A 21253-nucleotide genomic window follows, 5' to 3' on the forward strand; every position below is an offset into this window, starting at 1 on the left:
GGCTCAGGTCATGATCTCAGGGTCCTGGGATCGAGTCCCGCATCAGGCTCTCTGCTCAGCAGGGAGCCTGCTTCCCTTCCTCTCTCTCTGCCTGCCTCTCTACCTACTTGTGATCTGTCTGTCAAATAAATAAATAAAATCTTTAAAAAATATATATATATATTAAAATATATGTATTTTTTAAATATTATATATATATATGATTGTTTGCTCTTGCTTCTGTGTTGCTATACTCTTGGTGTGGTATTGTACAGAGGCCAATAAATTTTTTCTCTAAAGGAGCAAATAATAAATATTTTAAGCTTTGCAGGCTGTACAGTCTCTGGTGCAACTACTTAAACAACTGCAACAGGGTGAAAGCTGCCATAGATGATATGAATATCATAATAAATGAATGGGTGTGACTGTTACCATAAAACTTTATTTACTTTATTTATTTTATGTATTTTTAATTTTTATTTTATTTATTTTTATTTTATTTTTATTTACTTTATTTATTTATAGTATAAAACTTTATTTACAAAAACAGACAGTAGGCCAGATTTACCCATTTCTGGTATAGAGAGTAATACACTAGTCCTTAAACTTAAGAGTGTTCGTGTTTTTTGTAGACCCAATGAAACAGGCAATACCTCCAATAGAAATAACTTTCAGTACCTAATGTTGCATTGTAAATGGCATATTTCATTATATTTTAGCAAGGTCAAACAGAATCAGGTACCAAAGACAAAAGGAAAAAAAAGAATTATACAGCATGATCAGGTGGGATTTATTTCAGAAACATAGGTTGGTTCAATATGCAAAATTAATTAATGGGATATATCATATCAATAAATTAAAAAAATAAAATGCAAATGATCCTCTCATCAGGTACAGGAAAAGAATTTGACCAATATCTTTTCATAATAAAAATTCTCAACAAACTAAGAATAAAAGGAAATTTTGTCAACCTGAAAGAGGGCATCTACGAAAAACCCACAGCTAACAAACTTAATGGTAAAAGATTGGATGCTTTTCCCCTGACATTAGGAACAAGATAAGGATGTCTGCTTTCACCACTTCTTTTCAACATTGTAGTGGAGGTTCTGGCCAGAGAAATTAGGAGGAAAAGAATACAGAAGGCATCTAGACCCGAAAAGAAGAAGTAAAATTATCTCTCTTCACAGATGACATGATCTTGTATATAGGAAGTCCTAAGTCAAAAAAACAACTATTAGAACAAACATGTTCACCAAGGTTGCAGGATACAAAATTAATATACAAAAAATCAGGGATCTTTTTTCATACTTGAACATCTGAAATGAAATTAATGGTTCCATTCGCAATAACATCAAAAAGAATAAAATAGGAATAAACAGAAGTGCAAAATGTATGTTCTGAAAACTGCAAAACGTTGTTGAAATTGAAGATCTGGATAAATGAAAAGATGTCCTATGTTCACAGATTAGCAGACTTTACATTGTTTAGATAGCAATACTCTACAAAAGGATTCAGATTCAGTGTAATCCCTCAGAATCCTAGCTGTCTTTTTGGAAAAAAAAATTTTTTAATTGACAACCTGATCCTAAAATTCATATGAAACTGCAAGGAACCCAGAATAGCCAAAACAATCTTGAAAAGGAAAATAAAGTTGGAAGACTCATACTTTTCCACTTCAAACTCAATACAAAGCAATGATAATCAAGACAGTGTAGTTCTGGAACGAGGACAAACATACAGATCAACAGAATAGAACTGAAATCCAGAAATAAACCTTGCCATTTCGGGTCAAGTGGTTTTCAACAAGGGTGCCAAGACCATTCAATGAGGGAAAAACATTCTTTTCAACAAATGGTGTTTAGAGAAACAGATAGTCACAGGCAAAAGGAGGAAACCCCTTATGTTATATCACATATAAAAATTAACTTAAAGGGGGAGCCTGGGTGGCTCAGTGGGTTAAAGCCTCTGCCTTCGGCTCAGGTCGTGATCCCAGGGTCCTGGGATCGAGCCCCGCATCGGGCTCTCTGCTCCGCAGGGACCCTGCTTCCCTTCCTCTCTCTGCCTGCCTCTCTGCCTACTTGTGATCTCTGTCAAATAAATAAATGTTAAAAAAAAAATTAACTTAAAGTAGAGGCACTTGGGTGGTACATTTGGTTAAGTCTCCAACTCCTGTTTTCAGCTCAGGTCATGATCCCAGGGTCATGAGATTCAGCCCCATGTGGGGTTCCATGCTCAATGGGGAGCCTGCTGAAGATCCTCTCTCTCCCTTTGCCCCCCACCACAGTCTCTCTCTCTCTCTCCCTCTCAAATAAATAAATCCTAAAAAAAAAAAAAAATTTTTTTTAAACTTTTGTGTGTCTCAGGACACCATCAAGAAAATGAAGAAACAATCCACAGAATGAGAGAAAAAATTTAAAAATATATTATCTGATAAGGAATTGAATCTACAGTATACAAAGAATTCAATAATAAAAAGCCAATACAATTTATTTTTTTTAAGATTTTATTTATTTATTTGAGAGAGAGACAGTGAGAGAGAGCATGAGCGAGGAGAAGGTCAGAGAGAGAAGCGGACCCCCCGCGGAGCCGGGAGCCCGATGCGGGACTCGATCCCAGGACTCCAGGACCACGACCCGAACCGAAGGCAGTCATCCAACCAACTGAGCCACCCAGGCATCCCAAAGCCAATACAATTTTAAAATGAGCAAAGGATCTGAGTAGATTTTTTTTTTTTTTTAAGATTTTATTTATTTATTTGACAGAGAGATCACAAGCAGGCAGAGAGGCAGGCAGAGAGAGAGGAGGAAGCAGGCTCCCTGCTGAGCAGAGAGCCTGATGCGGGGCTCGATCCCAGGACTCCGAGATCATGACCTGAGCCGAAGGCAGCGGCTTAACCCACTGAGCCACCCAGGCGCCCCTGAATAGACGTTTCTTGAAGGAAGATCTGTAAGTGACCAATAAACACATGAAAAGACGCTCAACATCATTGGTCATCAAGGAAATGCAAATCAAACCCACAACGAGATACCACTTCATACCCATTACGAGAACTAGAAGCCAAGTCAGATAATAACAAGTGTTGATAAGGATATTAGAGAAACTGTAACCCTCACATTCTGCTGGTGGGATTTTAAAATGATGCAGACACAGAGAAAGATAATTATCATATGACCTCTCTGATATGACAAATTTGAGAGGCAGGGTGGGGAGGTTGTGCAGTAGGGAAGGAAAAATGAAACAAGATGGGATCGGGAGGGAGACAAACCATAAAAGACTCTTAATCTCACAAAACATGCTGAGGGTTGTGGGGGGTGGGGGTGTGTGTAGGGAGAGGATGACTGGGTTATGGACACTGGGGAGGGTATGTGCTATGCTGAGTCCTGTGAAATGTGTAAGCCTGATGATTCACAGACCTGTACCCCTGGGGCAAAGAAAACATTATATGTTATTTTTAAATTAATTAATAATTAATTAATTAAAAGAAAATGATGCAGACACTTTGAAAAATAGTCTGACAGTGTCTCAAATGAGTGAACATAAGGTTAACACAAGATTCATTAATTCTACTCCAAGGGAAATGAAAACATATGCCCACACAAAAACTGATACATAAATATTTAAAGCAGCATTATCCATAATAGCCAAAAATGAATACAACTCAAATGTCTATCAATGGGTAAATGAATAAACAAAAGTGATCTATCCACATAATGGGGAGATAATTGGGCTATAAAAAAGGAAAGGAAGGGGGTACCTGGCTGGCTCAGTCCAAGGAGCATCTGACTCAGGATTGTGATTTCGAGGCCCACATTGGGTGTAGAGATTACTTAAAAACAAAATCTTGGGGCGCCTGGGTGGCTCAGTGGGTTGAGCCGCTGCCTTCGGCTCAGTTCATGGTCCCGGGTCCTGCGTTCGAGCCCCACATCGGGCTTTCTGCTCGGCGGGGAGCCTGCTTCCTCCTCTCTCTCTGCCTGCCTCTCTGCCTACTTGTGATTTCTCTCTGTCAAATAAATAAATAAAATCTTTAAAAAAAAAAATCTTAAAGAAAAAATAAATAAATGAAAGGAAGTACTAATATGTGCCACAACTTGGATGAACCTTGAAATCATTATGCTAAATAAAGAAGTTAGTCACAAAAGACCACATATTATATAATTCCATTCATATGAAAATCAAAATAGGGAAATCTATAAAGTCAGAAAGTAGATTAGTGGTTGATTAGGGCTGGAACAAGAGGGGTGGGGTATATGAGGGTGATAGCTAAAGGATACAGGGTTTTTTTTAAGGTGATGAAAATGTTCAAAGATTACGGTGATGTTGCACCTACCTGTGAATATACTAAAAACCATTGAATTACATACTTTAAAAGTATGAATTGTATTATGTATGAATTTTATCACAACAAAGCTTTTTTTTTCTTAAAGAACAAGTAGGGAGCATTTTTTTTTATTTTTATATTTTGCATTTTTAATTAAAAAAAATTTTTTTTGCTTTGTACCAACCATAATTTTTTTTTAAAGATTTTATTGGGACCCAGGCGACAATTTGCACAAAATATAAAGATCAAAGAAACATGTTGAACTCCACTGTGAGTATGAAATCAACAAAATTCAGATTTAGAAACTCAGTGATCTGGGTTCTTCAACAGATTAGGTTTAAGAAAAATAAGGGGGTAGAGGAAATTACTGTAGTTTAAAAGAGACTTTAAAAACATATAAGGGGGTGGGGCGCCTGTGGCTCAGTGGGTTAAGTGTCTACCTTCAGCTCAGGTCATGATCCTGGCGTCCTAGGATGGAGTCCTGCATTGTGCTCCCTGCTCAGTGGTGAGTCTGCTTCTCCCTCTATCCCTACCCCAGATCGTGTTTGCTTTCTCTTTCGTGTGCTCTCTCTCACAAAAATAAATAAATAAAATCTAAAAATAAATAAATAAATAAATATTAGATTTTTTAAAAATATTTTATTTATTTATTTGACAGAGATCACAGGTAGGCGGAGAGGCAGGCAGAAAGAGAGGAAAGGAAGCAGGCTCCCTGCTGAGCAGAGAGCCTGATGTGGGGCTCAATCCCAGGACCCTGGGATCACGACCTGAGCCAAAGGCAGAGGCTTTAACCTACTGAACCACCTAGGCACCCCTAGATCTTATTTAAATAAAAAAGCAAGACTAGTTTTAACAAATATACCACAATAATGTACGATTATGATGTTAGGGAAAGCAGAAATTGCGTGAGGGCTGTATGGGAATTCCTACTATGTCTGCAACTTTTCTATAAATGTAAAATTATTCCAAAATAAAAGGCATATTTTTTTTTAAGATTTTATTTATTTGAGAGAGAGAGTGAGCTCGAGAGAGAGAGTGAGCTCAAGAGAGAGACAGAAAAAGAGCACATGCACACATAAGTCGGTGGGGGGCCGGCAGAGAGAGAGGGAGAAGCCGGCTCTTCACTGAGCAGAGAGCCCCATGTGGGGCTCAATCCCAGGACCCTGGGATCATGACCTGAGCCGAAGGCAGATGCTTAACGGACTGAGCCACTCAGGTGCCCCTAAGAAGCCAATTTTAAAAAGAATGCCTGGGGATAGAGAAGAAAGTCTAGGGTGGGGGCGCCTGGGTGGCTCAGTCATTAAGTGGCTGCCTTTGGCTCAGGTCATGATCCCAGGGTCCCGCATCAGGCTCTCTGGCCGGCGAGAAACCTGCTTCTCCCTCTCCCACTCCCCGTGCTTCTGTTCCCTCTCTCACTTTGTCTCTCTCTGTCAAATAAATAAATAAAATATTTTTTAAAAAAAAGTCTAGGGGGGTGCCTGGGGCTCAGTGGGTTGAGGCCACTGCCTTCGGCTCGGGTTGTGATCTCGGTGTCCTGGGATGGAGCCCTGCATGGGGCTCTCTGCTCGGCAGGGAGCCTGCTTCCCCCTCTCTCTCTGCCTGCCTCTCTGCCTGCTTGTGATCTCTGTATGTCAAATAAAAAATTAAAAATTAAAAAAAAAAGTCTAGGGTGGCCATAAAGAATGATAATAATAAGCATCGGCAAGGATAGGAAGAAATTGGAGCCCCTACATTCTGCTGGCAGGAATGTAAAACAATACAGACACCGTGGAAACCAATCTGGCAGTTCCTCAAAGGATCAAACATAGAGTTACCACCCACAATTCCAGCTCCCAGGTTTAGACCCCAAAGAAATGAAGACACAGGTCCACACTGAAACATGCACACAAATGTTCACATTATTCATCACAGCCAAAAAAATGGAAATAATCAAGATATCTATCAACTAAAGACTGGATAAAAAAAATGTGTTATATCCATAGAACGGGTATTATTCAGCCATAGAAAGAAATGAAGTACTGATACGTGCGACAACATGGATGACCCTTGAAAACAGTATTCAAAGTGAGAGAAGTCAGTCCCAAAAAAACAGATATTGCTTAATCTCATTTATATGAAATGTACAGAATAGGCAAATCCATAGAGAATGAAAGTAGCCTGGTGGTTGCTAGGCCTGGAAGGCTCGGCAGGAAAGGAAGAGTGACCGCCAACAGATACAGGGTTTCTTTTGGGGTGACAAAAATGTTCTAAAATTGAATGCAGTGATGCTTGTACAACTTTGTGAATATACTAAAAACCACTAAATTGTACAATTTAAATGGGTGAGTTTTATGGTATGTGGATCATATCTCAAAAAAGCGATTATTTAGGGGCGCCTGGGTGGCTCAGTGGGTTAAAACCTCTGCCTTCAGTTAAGGTTAGGGTCCCAGGGTCCTGGGATGGAGCCCGCAATGGGCTCTCTACTCAGCAGGGAGCCTGCTTCCTCCTCTCTCTCTGCCTGCCTCTCTGCCTACTTGTGATCTCTGTCTGGCAAATAAATAAATAAAATCTTTTTTAAAAAGCTATCATTTTAAAAAGGCTAGATTAAACTAAGTGCATGTACTTAGATAAGTAGATAAAACTATAAAGAAATGTAAGGAACTGAATATAATAAAAGTCAACATCATGGTCACTTTTGGGATAAGGGGAAAAGGTGTAACTGTAATAGGGCACATGGAGACTCTTTGAAGGGGCAGCAAAATTCTATTTTTTTAAATTCAAGTATAATTAATGTAAAGTATTATATTAGTTTCAAGCATATAATATGATTCGATGATTCTATGCACTACTCATTGCTCATCATTGATGTTTCTTAATCTCCTTCACCTATTTAAGCCATTCCTCCACCCCAGAATTCTATTTTTTTATCTGGCAGTGAAGCTATACATTCATTGTGAGCTTTTTTTGTATCTCTGTGTTGTTTTACAATAAAAGGATTTCTTAAAAAACATGCTCTAGCAAATTTATTTCAAACATAATGTGAAGTCTCATAGAATCCAAATTTACCATGAACAAGTTACCAATTTTATCTCTGTGGACTAAAAGAGATTATATCTGTTCTCATAGAACAGATACCTTCAGCAGGAAGTATTTTTTTAAAAGAACTAAAACTAGGCCATGTTAAATATTAACTGGCACAAAATTTACAAATAATGAACAAGAGGGTTTAGAAGGGGATATGATTTGGGGGCAAGGATTGGGAAATATGGGGAGCATCAGAAAAGGAATTTAAGCTCTATCATGAAGAGAAGGTTAAAGTGGGACATAGATCTTATGGAGGTTACATTTATTGAGCATTTACTATATTCTAATTTTTTTCATTCACTATACATTATTTGATTCTCACAACAAACCAATGAAGCTGGTCCTATTATTATTTCCATTATACAGATAAAGTAACAGAAGCACAGAGATGGTCTGTGTAGGGCACCAGTGGTAAGTACAGTTGAAAAGGTACTCTGGAGTGACTTGGGGCAAACGAGTTTACCTTTCTGTGCCTTAGTAACCTCTTATTTTAAATAGGGATGATGGGGGAATGGGCAAAATGGGTGAAGGGGAATGGGAGATACAGACTTTCAGTTACAGAATGAATGAGTCATGGGAATAAAACGTACAACATAGGGGATATAGCCAATTATACAGTAATAGTATTATAAGGTGTCAAATGGTAGCTACATTTGTAGTGATCATGGAATAATGTAAAAAAGATGAATTGTTATGTTGTACATCTGAAACTAATGTAATATTGTATGTCAACTATTTTCAAATAAAATTAATAAAATAACTGAATTATCACTCATAAATAAAAAAATAAAATGGGGTGATGATAATAGCAGCACCTTATCATAGGGTTGTTGTGAAAATTAAATGATGTAATGCATGTAAAGTATTTAGAACATTTTCTGGCATGAAGCAAATACTCACTGAAGTTAAATATTATTGTAAAAACAGAATAATGGTTTCTAGGAAAAGTGTGTGAGAATTATCCAACATCCCCCCATTTCTTGTGTTAAGTTGGACCACTAGGTCCCTTTATGTACTTCCAGATTTGCTATTTGTATATTAGACTGCAGTTTCATATACTATTTCTACGGTTTCACAACAGACTGAGACATTGCTATTTTTCAACGCATCTAGAGCAGGACAGTTTAAAAACTATTTGCCAGACTTTGTAAAGAGGGTGCCATATTCCAGAAAATAGGAAACTTGGCAGTTCCTATGGTAACACTGGCAGAGTGAGGTAAATGATTTTTAAATCTCTGCAGAATGTAGAGACTAAAGATAAGCAGAGGAGGCAACTCTGCCAAGGGTGGGGCACAGCTTAAAGCAAGCATGGATACAGCCTGAAAGATGTCCGCAAAGGTCACCTGAAGTTAGGGCCCCTCAACAGTACAGAGGAGGCACGGCAATATCATTATGTAGTAGGGCAGGTACCTAGAGGGTCTTTTTTTTTTTTTTTTTTTTTTTTTTTAAGGCATCATTTCTTACCCTTAACCCATAAGCAGAAGGCAGAGGCTATCAGTAGCAGGGGTGAAAGATACACAAAGGGAAAAAGGAGATGACCAGGAAAGCCCAGATAGGATCCTCAAATATACATACTTTCCATAAGAGGTATCTTTTAATACCAATTCTGGAGCTCTATACCAGCGTGTGGCCACGTAATCTGTATAAACGTCCCCAGGAGCTGCTAGAGTTCGCGCAAAACCAAAATCACAGAGTTTAGTAATTCCTGACTGGGATACTAAAATATTCTCAGGTTTTATATCACGATGAATGATCTAAAAAACAAACAGAAGATGCAATAGATTAAAATGAGGTTTCATTATCTAAAGGATTTCTCAAAAATTATACAGAGAAAATCTAGTTAATTAAGACAGTAAAGATATTTTTCTACCACATGCAAAGTATTAATTATGTAAGGCAAAAGCTAAATAGTTATGTAGTTTCAATTCTTGCCCCATCCATCATCTCAAAATGAATGAAACCAGGGCCGCCTGGGTGGCTCAGTTGGTTGAGCCTCCAACTCTGATTTTGGCTCAGGTCACAACCTCAGGGTGGTAGGATCAAACCCTGCACTGGGCTCCATGCTCAGCACAGAGTCTGCTTGTCATCTCCCTCTATTCTGCCCTCCATCCCCCGTGCTCTCTCCCTTGCTCTCTCTCCCTCTCAAATAAATAGACAAATAAAACCTTTTTTGAAAAAATGAAATGAAGCCAGAAAACAGACATAATACTAAAAAGGTAAATCACGATCCCAAAAAGAAATGTAATCAAAAGAATGTAATGAAAAATAGGTGATTTCCTTTAACCCCACATCTTCTAGATATAATTAACTGCCCTTTCTCTCATTCCTTCACAGCTAAACCTCTTGAAGACATTGTCTTTACTAAATCTTCTCTTTATCACCACTCATTCACCCCTTTAAGTAATATAAACTGTCTTTTGCTTTTACATTCCATTAGACTGCCCCAAGCAGGGTCATCATGAACTTCATTGTTGCTGTAACCATTATACACACCTCAATACATATCCTACTTGATACTTTAGTGTAAAAATGTTGCCAACTACTCCTCCCTTCCTGATTTCTGGCATCTAAAATTCTTCCAGTCCCTTCTATTTCTGTGGCACTTCCTCTATCCCTATTTGTCTCTTAAAAGTAGGATTCTGGTCTCATGCTCATGCTCCCTGGGCAATCACATCTACTCATTTGGTTTTTTCTGGGGTTTTTTTGTTTGTTTGTTTGTTTTTACCATTTACTTCACTTGTCATGGGGAAACCATACTCTCTTGCCTTTCTTCTAACCTCAATCTCATTCTCAATCTTCTAACCTCTCAATCTCATCTACTCTTCTAGCTTTAGTAAGTAGCAATATACTGATCACTGACCCAGACACCCCTCAAATTTAGCAAATCCAAAACTGAATGTATCTTCTCCCCAAACCTACTTGTTCTCAACACTGTTAGCTCAGTGGATGCAACAAACATTGACCCCATGGCTCAAACCAGAAACCAAGGTACCTTTCTCCTTCAGCTCCCAAACATACTTTTGTCCCTAGTTCAAGTCCCCACAACTCTCTCACCAAAATTACTACATTGCCAGCTGGTCTCCCTGAATTCATTATGATCCTCTCCAACCCACTGTCAACAAAGAAGTCACAATACTATTTTTAAATCACATGTGTGTGGCACCTAGCTGGCTCAGTTGGAAGAACATGTGACTCTTGATCTCAGGATCATGGGTTTGAGCCTTACACTGTGTGTACTGGTCACTAAAAAAAATTTTAAACATAAAAAAAATCAATCTGTGATCATGTCACTTCTCTGCTTAACGTCCTTCAAGCATTCCCCATCCCACAGGATAAATTCCAAACTCCTGAAAACAGCTCATAAGGCTTTGTAGAATTTGGTTCTTGCTCACTTTCGCCACCTCCCTTCCCTAGACTTTAGGATATTTCCCAATTTTCCAAGGTTTAAATCATCTCCATGCATTTGCTGATGCTGTCCCAACTGCCTAGAACACTTTGCTGGTGTACTTTCTCCTTAAGTCTTAGCTTAGATATTTATATTAGATGTTCCCTATATATGGTTTCACATCATTGTGTACTTCCGCCATCACTGCCTGTTTACTTGTTTGTAACTCCCACTAGACTGGAAGCTCTGCAAGGGCAAGATGTATGTCTGTATTGTTCAATCTATATCTCCAGTAACCACAGTGCCTAAAACAAAGAAAGCATTTAAAAATTTTATGAAATGAATGAAGCATATTCTCATCACCTACAAAGTGTCATCACACAAGTGAAAACCCTCAGTGACAGAAATCTAAGATCTTTCCTTGTGTATGCAATTTATTGCTATAAGTCTTTGGGATTGGCTTTTTTTTTTTTTTTTTTGGGCTTTTTTTTTTCTGCCTCAGTCTCCCTCCATAATGGCCAAAAAATTAAGTTGGGGTAATGAGCACCTTAAGTGTGACATCCATAAAACTGTATTAATCCTTCTTTATTTCTACAACTTTTACTGAATGACTACTATATGCCAGGCACTATATCAAGTTCTAATGATATAACATGAGCAAACACTGATACAGAAAAGCACATCAAGATATCACTTCACATATTCTACGTACCACACATCCATCATCTTCCTCCTCAGTCCTTTAAACACAAGGCAGAAAGCTCCACCCAGCTGATAACCCTAATATTTTCATTCTTTTCCACAACTAACACCATGACTATATGTGGAATTTTGTTATCCTTGAGAACCAAGCACTTTCCAAATCCTAACTTTTAAAACTTGTTTGACTACAACCTCCTTGGTCTTTCACTATCACCTGGGACCCCCATAAATAAGGGATTTCTTTCTATTTGCTTAGGTCTTGAATTTCTCTCAATGTTTATAGGTGTTATACATCTTTTGTCAGATTCTCCCTAAGTATTTCTTATATTTAAAGCTGTTTAATGGTGTTTTTTTTTTAAGATTTTATTTTTGCAGCATCTGGGTGGTTCAGTCTGTTAAGTGTCCCACTCTCGTTTTTGGCTCAGGTCATGATCTCAGGGTCATGGGATCAAGCTCTTTCCCTCCCTTCCCCTTTGCTCCCCCCCCACCCAAGTGCATGCTCTCTCTCTTTAAAATAAAGAAATCTTTTTTAAAAATTTATTTTTTAAAAGATTTTATTTATTTATTTGACACACACACACAGAGAGAACATAAGCAGGCAGAGTGGCAGGCAGAGGGAGAGAGAGAAGCGGCTCCCAGCTGAGCAAGGAGCCTGATGCTGGACTCGATCCCAGGACCCTGGGATCATGACCTGAGCCAAAGGCAGCCACTTAACCAAATGAGCCACCCAGGCATCCCTAAAAAATTTATTTTTAAGCAATCTTTTCACTCAAGCTGGGGGTTGAACCCAGAACCCTGAGATCAAGAGTCACATGCTCGGGGCACCTGGCTGGCTCAGTGGGTTAAAGCCTCTGCCTTCAGCTCAGGTCATGATCCCAGGGTCCTGGGATCGAGGCCCGAATCAGGCTCTCTGCTCAGCAGGGAGCCTGCTTCCCTTCCTCTCTCTCTGCCTGCCTCTCTGCCTACCTGTGATCTCTGTCAATTAAATAAATAAAATATTTTTTTAAAAAAAGAGTCACATGCTCTACTGACTGAGCAAGCCAGGTGTCCCTGTGTAATGGTATTTTTAATTTGTTTCTTTTTTTAAAAGATTTTATTTATTTGACAGAAAAAGAGAGAGAGCATGAACAGGGGGAAGACAGAGGGAGAGGGAGAAACAGTCTCTCCACTGAGCAGGGAGCCCGACGTGAGGCTTGATCCCAGTACCCCAGGATCACGACCTGAGCTGAAGGCAGATGCTTAACCGATTGAGCCACTCAGACACCCCTGTTTTCAATTTCTGATTGTTGATTGCTAGTATATAAAAATATAATTAATTTTGATATATAGGTCTTATATCTCACAACTTTGATAAACTTACAAATTAGTTAATTTTGTTGCAGATTCCATAGGTTTTTCTTTTTTTTTTTTAAGATTTTATTTATTTATTTGACAGACAGAGATCACAAGTAGGCAGAGGGACAGGCAGAGAGAGAGGAGGAAGCAGGCTCCCCGCTGAGCAGAGAGACCAATGGGGGCTCAATCCCAGGACCCTGAGACCATGACCTGAGCCAAAGGCAGAAGCTTTAACCCACTGAGCCACCCAGGCACCCCTCCATAGGTTTTTCTACATAGATGATCATATTATCTGTTAATAAATACAGTTTTACTTCTTGAAAAAAAAAAAGACATTATTTTATACCCACTAGAATGGCCACAACCAAAAATGACAATAAGCAAATATTGGGGAGGAAGTGGAAAACTGGAATGCATCGTTAGTGGGGATGAAAAATGATACAGCCACTTATAAAACAGTTTGGTAGTTCTTTAAAGAGTTAAAACATAAATCATATGACCCATACGGTATTTTCTTCAATGTAAGCTCTACACCTAGCATGCAGCTTGAACTCATGAACCCTAAGATCAAGAGTCACAAATTCTACTGATGGAGCCAGCTAGTCACTCCTACCCATATAGTGTTCTTTTTTTTTTTTTTTTTTAAGATTCATTATTTATTTGAGAGAGAGTGCACATGCAGGAGTGTAAGAGTTGGGGGAGAGGCAGAGAGAGAGAATCTTCAAGCAGACTCCACTGAGCTCCAAGCACCATGGGGTGGGGGTGGGGCACCTTGCTCTCCAGATGCAAACAAGGCCTGGATGCTTAACTGACTGAGCCACCCACGCACTGCACCCCGCTTCCCCACCGTCCCCATATACAGTATTCTTAATTTGCCTTATTTTACTTCCCTCTCTCTAGCTTCTGGGAGCTTTGTAAACCAACAGTCCCCAAAATCATGGTGAAAATCAGTAGCCTAGCAGCCACCAGAGAATATAGAAAAGGTTATGTCTCCTCCAAAAGCCCCATTCCCAGGTAACTATCAGTATTTGACCTGAGAAGTCACTGGAAAATCCCACTAGAAGCCTTGCCTTTATTTGACCTAAGGCAGAACTTGCCTGGTGCAAACAGACTTTCTCCTGAGGCCTTGGTCGGAAATAATTAACAGCCACTTTACAACATTATAGCCACCTGAGGAAGCTGTAACAATTAGGACAAACAACAAGTTGACCAAAATACTTAAAAAGGTAGATTGGCAATAAGATGTCCATAAAGGGCTTGAAAAGCCTCAGCACAGGGGTGCCCTGGTGGCTCAGTTGGTTAAGTGTCTGCCTCAGCTCAGGTCGTGATTCTCGAGTCCTGGGATGAAGCCCTGCATTGGGCTCCCTGCTCAGCAAGGAGCCTTCTCCCTCTCCTGCTTCCCCTGCACATGCTTGCTCTCCCCCCACCAACACCCATGTCAAATAAATAAATAAATAAATAAAATCTTAAGGAAGAAAGAGAGGAAGGAGGGAAGGAAGGAGGAAGGGAGGGAGGGAAGAAAGAAAATTTGCAACATATTCCTGAGAATCCAAAAGGCCAAATGCAAAGCAATGCACATGCCCAAGAAAGACTGGAGATAGCCTAATAGCTCTTACCTGTGGATGAGTTTGGGGCTCTGAGCAAGTAAGAAGGTAAGGCTAAGAGAGAGTTGCAAATTGCATGCCTGAACACTGAAGGCATGTCTCAACACACTGGAGGAGCCCCTTGTTAAGAAAGGCTGAGAGATTTCTTGGTTTCAGGCATTTAAGGAAATCTGTCTAATCATTAATCACTAAACCAAATGAGCAGCGATTTCGGCAGTCACATGTGAGGAAGAATACACACTTTGCAGAGTTAGTTCAGTAAAGTAACTAAACAACCACAACAGACAACTCTGAGAGATGGCAAACTCTAATTTCCAGAGTTTCCACATTATTTTATTATTTTTAAAGATTTTATTTACTTATTTGAGAGAGAGGGAATGAGAACAAGAGGGCGTGAGAGTGGAGAGGTCAGAGGGAGACTCCCTGCGAGCAGAGAGCCCAATGCAGGGCTTAATTCCGGGAATCCAGGATCACGCCCTGAGCAGAAGGCAGTTGCTTAACTAACTGAGCCACCCAGGCACCCCTCCACATTATTTTAAATTCCGATTTTCAACAAAAAATGATAAATATCCAAAAAATTTTCCCTGAAAAAAGTATGCAAAGAAACAAGTATGACCCACCTATGGAAAGAAAAGCAGTCCATAAGAAATCTTCCTTGGGGTGCCTAGGTGGGTCAGTCAGTTGAGCATCAGACTCTCGGTTTCAGCTCATTATGATCTCATGGTTCTTGGTATTGAGCCCCGCATAGGGCTCCATACTTACTGGGGAGTCTGCTTGCAGATTCTCTCCCTCCCCTCACTCACTCACTCTCACTCTCTCTAAAATAAATAAATCTTAAAAAAAAAAGAGTGAATGAAAGAAGACAATAATGAACTATTTTAAATATGTTCTAAGTTAGGGGTGCATGGCTGGCTCAGTCAGCAGTGTGTGTGACTCCTGATCTCAGGGCTGTGAGTTCAAGCCCCACATTGGATGTAGAGATTACTGAAAAAAAAAAAAATAAATAAAACTTTAAAAAACATTCTAAGCTAAAGGAAACAATGTCTAAAATTGTCTAAAGAACAGAAAAATATGAATAGAGCATCTCATCAAATAAGGAATATCCAGGGTGCCTGGGTGGCTCAGTCAGTTAAGCATCTGACTCCTGGTTTCAACTCAAGTCATGATCTCAGGGTTGTGTGACTGAGCCCCACACTGGGCTCTGCACTCAGCCGGGAATCTGCTGAAGAGTCTCTCTCTCTCCCTGTCCCTCTATCCCTTCCCACACTAGTGCTCTCACTCTCTCTAAAATAAATAAAATCTTTTTTTAAAAAATTAAAGAATATGCATAAAGAAATTATTAAAAGAACTAAATAGGGATGCCTGGGTGGCTCAGTCAGTTAAGCATCTGCCTTTGGCTCAGGTCATGATCCCAGGGTTCCAGGATCATGACCTTGCTCAACAGGAAGCCTGCTTCTCCCTCTGCCTGCTTTGCCTACTGTTCCCCTTGCTTGTGCATGTTCTGTTTCTCTCTGACAAATAAAATTTTTAAAAATAAATAAATAAAAAGAAAAAGAACTAAATACAAAAGAACACAATCAAGAATGCAAAAAGGCAACCTACAGGAGAAAATATTTGCAAATTCTGTATTTGATAAGCATCTAATACTAAAAATATATAAAGTACAATTCAACAATAAAAAGACAAGTAACCCAGTTTAAAAATGAGCAAAGGACTCGAATAGGCATTTCTTCAAAGAAGATATACAAATATGAATTTGCCAGCCCCAAAGTTTTCATTTTAATGGAATTTATACTGCGTGGTATTTTACATGTGAATTTCTTAATTTAATATGATGTTTTCAAAGTTCATTCATGATGTAGCCTGTATCAGTACTTCATTCTTTTATTTTTATTTTTTTTTATTTTTAAGATTTTATTTATTTATTTGACAGAGAGAAATCACAAGTAAGCAGAGAAGCAGGCAGAGAGAGAGGAGGAAGCAGGCTCCCCGCTGAGCAGAAAGCCCGATGTGGGGCTCGAACCCAGGACCTGGGATCATGACCTGAGCCGAAGGCAGCGGCTTAACCCACTGAGCCACCCAGGTGCCCCACTTCATTCTTTTTTATGGCTAAATACATTTCATTTTATGTATATACCTCATTTGTTTATCCATTCATCAGACTAATATATATTCGAGTTGTTTCCACTTTTTGGCTATTATGAATAAAGCTGCTATGAATATTCTTGTGCAAGTTTTCATGTGAACACGTTTTCAATTCTCTTGTGTAGATACCTAGGACTAGAATTGCTTGGTCATATGGTAATTCTATATTTAACTTTTTGAGGAACTGCCAAACTGTTTTCCATACCATCTGCACCATTTTACATTACCACCAGCAGTGTATGAATGTTCCAATTTCTCTACTTCTTCGCCAATATTCGTTGTCTGCTTTTTAAATTCCAGCCAGCCTGGTGTGAAGTGATTTCTCATTGTAATTTTGATTTGTATTTTCATAATGACTAATGAGATTGAGATTGAGCATCATTTCATGTGCTATCAGCCATTTATATATCTTGTTTGGAGAAATGTCTATTCAAATCTTTTGCCCATATTTAAATTGGGTCATCTTGGGCGCCTGGGTGGCTCAGTGGGTTAAAGCCTCTGCCTTCAGCTCAGGTCATGATCTCAGGGTCCTGGGATCGAGTCCCACATCAGGATCTCTGCTCAGCAGGGAGCCTGCTTCCTCCTCTCTCTGCCTTCCTCTCTGCCTACTTCTGATCTGTCTCTGTCAAAGAAATAAATTGGGTCATCTTTTTATTCTTGAGTTGTATTTTATATATCCTGGATACTTACCAGATATATGATTTACAAATATTTTCTCACATTCTGTGAATTTTTTACTTTCTTAATAGTGTCCTTTGATGTATAAAAGTTTTTAATTTTGATGAAGTCCAATTTGTCTACTTTTTTCTTTTATTACTTTTGCTTTTGATGTTATATCTAAAGAACTATTGCCTAGGGATGCCTGGCTGACTCAGTCAGAGAAGTGTGCAGCTCTACTGTAGGTTCAAGCCCCACAATGGGCATAGAGATTACTTAACAATAAAATCCATTTAAAAAAAAACATTGCTTAGGGATGCCTGGGTGGCTCAGTGGGTTAGGCCTCTGCCTTCGGCTCAGGTCATGATCTCAGGATCCTGGGATAGAGCCTCGAGTCGGGCTCTGGGCTCGACAGGGAGCCTGCTTTCCTCTCTCTCTGCCTGCCTTTCTGCCTGCTTGTGATATCTCACTCTGTCAAATAAATAAATAAAATCTTTTTTAAAAAATTACCTAATAAATTGTCACACAGATTTTCTTCTAAGAGTTTTATAGTTTCAGCACTTTTATTTAGGTCTTTCATCCCATTTTGAATTAATTTTTGTATATAGTGTGAACTATCAGACCGAGGATTCAAAGAGTTTATTTCCTCTTTACTTTGTAGTAAATGCTCCAGAACTACATAAAACTCCATGTTGAAATCTGATTTACCACTTGAAAATAATATTACACTGTATGTTTACTGGGATTTAAATAAATTTTTAAAAATTAAAAATATTTTTATTTTAATTTTTTAAAAGATTTTATTTATTTATTTATTTGACAGAGAAAGATCACAAGTAGGCAGAGAGAGAGAGGGAAGCAGGCTCCCTGCTGAGCAGAGAGCCTGATTCAGGGCTCGATCCCAGGACCCTGGGATCATGACCTGAGCCGAAGACAGAGGCTTAACCCACTGAGCCACCCAGGCGCCCGAAAATTAAAAGTATTTTTTAGAAAAGTTTTAAAATCAGATGCCTAAGTGGCTCAGTCGGTTAAGCGTCTGCCTTTAGCTGAGCTCATGATCCTAGGGTCCTGGAATCGAGCCCCAAATCAGGGTCCCTGCTCAGCGGGGAGTCGTCTTTTACCTCTCCCTCTGTTGTTCCCTGCTTGTGCTCTCTCTTTCTCGCTCTAATAAATAAAATCTTAATTTTTTTAAAAAATCTGCTTTATAATACCTCTGCTTATATAGTCCTATATGCTTGAATGTAAACACTCATCTGAAGGGAGAACTCAAATTTCCATATCATCTAACAGCCTCAGAGAACCTGGTTCTAAATCACCTAGAACTTCAGGGGCACCTGGGTGGTTCAGCAGTTAAGCATCTGCCTTCAGCTCAGGTCATGATCCCAGAGTCCTGGGATCTAGCCCTGCATCAGGATCCCTGTTAAGCGGGAAGCCTGCTTCTCCCTCTCACACTCACCTGCTTGTGTTCCCTCTCTTGCCGTCCCTCTCTCTGTGTCAAATAAATAAATTAAAATCTTAAAATAAATAAACAAATCACCTAGAACTTCAATTTGATAAAATTTCCAGTTGGAAAATTATACAATTAAACGCTAATGTGTATATGAGAAAATAAGCAAGTAGCTTCTAGAAAGAGGCTGAATAAGGATGTTTGAGGCAGACCAAAAAGCTGGGAATTCCCTTTATGCTGTAAAAAAATAAATGGAATATGCAGTCCTTGGATTGGATTGGATTGGATCCTGATCTTAATAAATCATTTGTAAGACATTTTAGGAACAACTGGGTACATTTTAATATAAGTTTGGTATTACATGACCTTAAGGAATTGTTTATTGCGCAGATGTAATCATGATTCTGAAGTTATATAGGAGAATGCTTCTGGTTTTTTCAAATTTAAATTCAATTAATTAACATATAGTGTATTACTAGTTTCAGAGGTAGAGTTTAGTGATTCATCAGTTACATATAACACCCAGTGTTCATTACATCAGATGCCCTCCTTAATGCCCATCACCCAGTTAGTTCCCCATCTACTCACCCCTTTCCCCTCCAGCAACCCTCAGTTTGTTTCCTATGGTTAAGAGTCTCTTATGGCTGGGTGCCTGGGTGGCTCAGTGGGTTAAGCCTCTGCCTTCAGCTGGGGTCATGATCTCAGAGACATGGAATCGAGCCCCACATCGGGCTCTCTGCTCAGCAGGGAGCCTGCTTTGCCTGCTTCCTCCTCTCTCCTCTCTCTGCCTATTTGTGATCTCTGTCTGTCAAATAAATAAATAAAATCTTAAAAAAAAAAAAGAGTCTCTCTTATGGCTTGTCTCCCTCTTGTTTTCATTCTGATTTCATCTTGTTTTATTTTTCCCTCCCTTTCCCTATGCTCCTCTATTCTGTTTCTTAAATTCCACAAATGAGTGAAATCATATGATAAAAGTCTTTCTCTGATTGACTTATTTTGCTTAGCATAATACCCTCTAGTTCCATCCACATCTTTGCAAATGGCAAGATTCCAATTTCTTAATGGATAATACTCCATTGTATACATATACCACATCTTTATTCATTTATCTGTCGAAGGACAATGGGGCTCTTTCCATAGTTTGGCTATTGTGGATATTGCTGCTCTAAACAATAGCGTGTAGGTGCCTCTTCAGATCACTTTGGATTAAATACCTAGTAGTGTGATTGCTGGGTTGTAGTGTATTAACTTCTTGAGGAACCTCCATAATGTTTTCCAGAGTGGCTGTACCAGCTTGCATTTCCACCAACAGTGTAAGAGGGTTCCCCTTTCTCTGCATCCTTGCCAACATCTGCATCTGTTGTTTCCTGACTCATTAATTTTGATTAACTTGTTAATTTTGATATCACCTCACACCATTCTGACTGATATGAGGTGGTATCTCATTGTGGTTTTGATTTGTATTTCCCTGATGCCGAGTGATATTGCACTTATTTTCATGTGTCCGTTGGCCATTTGTATGTCTTCTTTGGAGAAATGTCTGTTCATGTCATCTATTCATTGCTTGCTTGAATGATTTGTTCTTTGGGTGTTGAGTTTGATAGTTCTTTACAGATTTTAGATACTGGCACTTTATCTGATAAGGAATTTGCAAATATCTCTCCCATTCTGTAGGCTGTCTTTTGGTTTTGTCGACTGTTTCCTTTGCTTTGCAAAAGCTTTTTATCTCGATGAAGTCCCAATAACTCATGTTTGCCTTTTGTTTCCTTTGCCTTTGGAGAAGTGTCTAGTAAGAAGTTGCTGCAGCCAGATCAAAGAGGTTGCTGCCCGTGTTCTCCTCTACTATTTTGATGGATTCCTGTCTCACATTTAGGTCTTTCATCCATTTTGAGTTTATTTTTGCGTATGGTATAAGACAATGGTCCAGTTTCAATCTTCAGCATGGGGCTGTCCAGTGGAAAATAAGCTTTTATAAGGAGATACATAGTGACCTATTTAGGGATAAAATGTCAGGGTACCTATAATTTAAAATACCTCAAAACAAAATAGATGAAGCACATATAGCAAATATTAATATAGTAAAATCTTTTTTTAAGATTTATTTATTTATTTGAGAGAGTGCACAGGTGCACATGAGTGAGTTGCGGGTACAGAGGAGGAGCAGAGTGAAAGGGAGAGGGACTCTCAGGCAGACTCTGTGCTGAGTGCAGGGACTGATGTAGGGCTCAAACTCCTGACCCTGAGATCATGACCTGAGCAGAAACCAAGAGTGGGCCGCTTAACTGACTGAGCCATCCAGGCACCCCAAAACATATTAAATAATAGTAAAATGTTAACAATAACATTATCCAAATAATAACAATTCCTTGTTTGGAAGACTATGAGTTTAAAATTCAAAGCAGAGTTAAAAAAAAAAAAAATGCAAGGAGCACCTGAGTGGCTCAGTTGGTTAAGGGTCTGCCTTCGTCTCAGGTCATGATTTCCAAGTCCTAATACTGGGGTCCTCATCAGGCTTCTGGCTCAGCAGGGAGTCTGCTTCTCTCCTTCTGTCCCACCCCACTGCTCATTCTCTGTCCTTCTCTCTCTCAAATAAAAATCTTTTAAAAAATAAAAATAAA

General features: G+C 39.1%; 1 protein-coding gene across 5 annotated transcripts in view; it reads right to left on the reverse strand.

Moving 5' to 3' along the window:
* Window positions 1-21253, reverse strand: part of CDKL3 (cyclin dependent kinase like 3) — a 123192-nt gene that overhangs the window by 89348 nt on the left and 12591 nt on the right. For all 5 annotated transcript variants that reach the window (XM_047730806.1, XM_047730805.1, XM_047730804.1 and 2 more), the window contains exon 4: window positions 8936-9114. In XM_047730806.1, the coding sequence (XP_047586762.1) occupies window positions 8936-9114 (179 nt within the window). The remainder of the gene's footprint in view (window positions 1-8935; window positions 9115-21253) is intronic.

This window comes from Lutra lutra, chromosome 5 (genome assembly GCF_902655055.1).
Source record: "Lutra lutra chromosome 5, mLutLut1.2, whole genome shotgun sequence".
Lineage (NCBI taxonomy): Eukaryota > Metazoa > Chordata > Mammalia > Carnivora > Mustelidae > Lutra > Lutra lutra.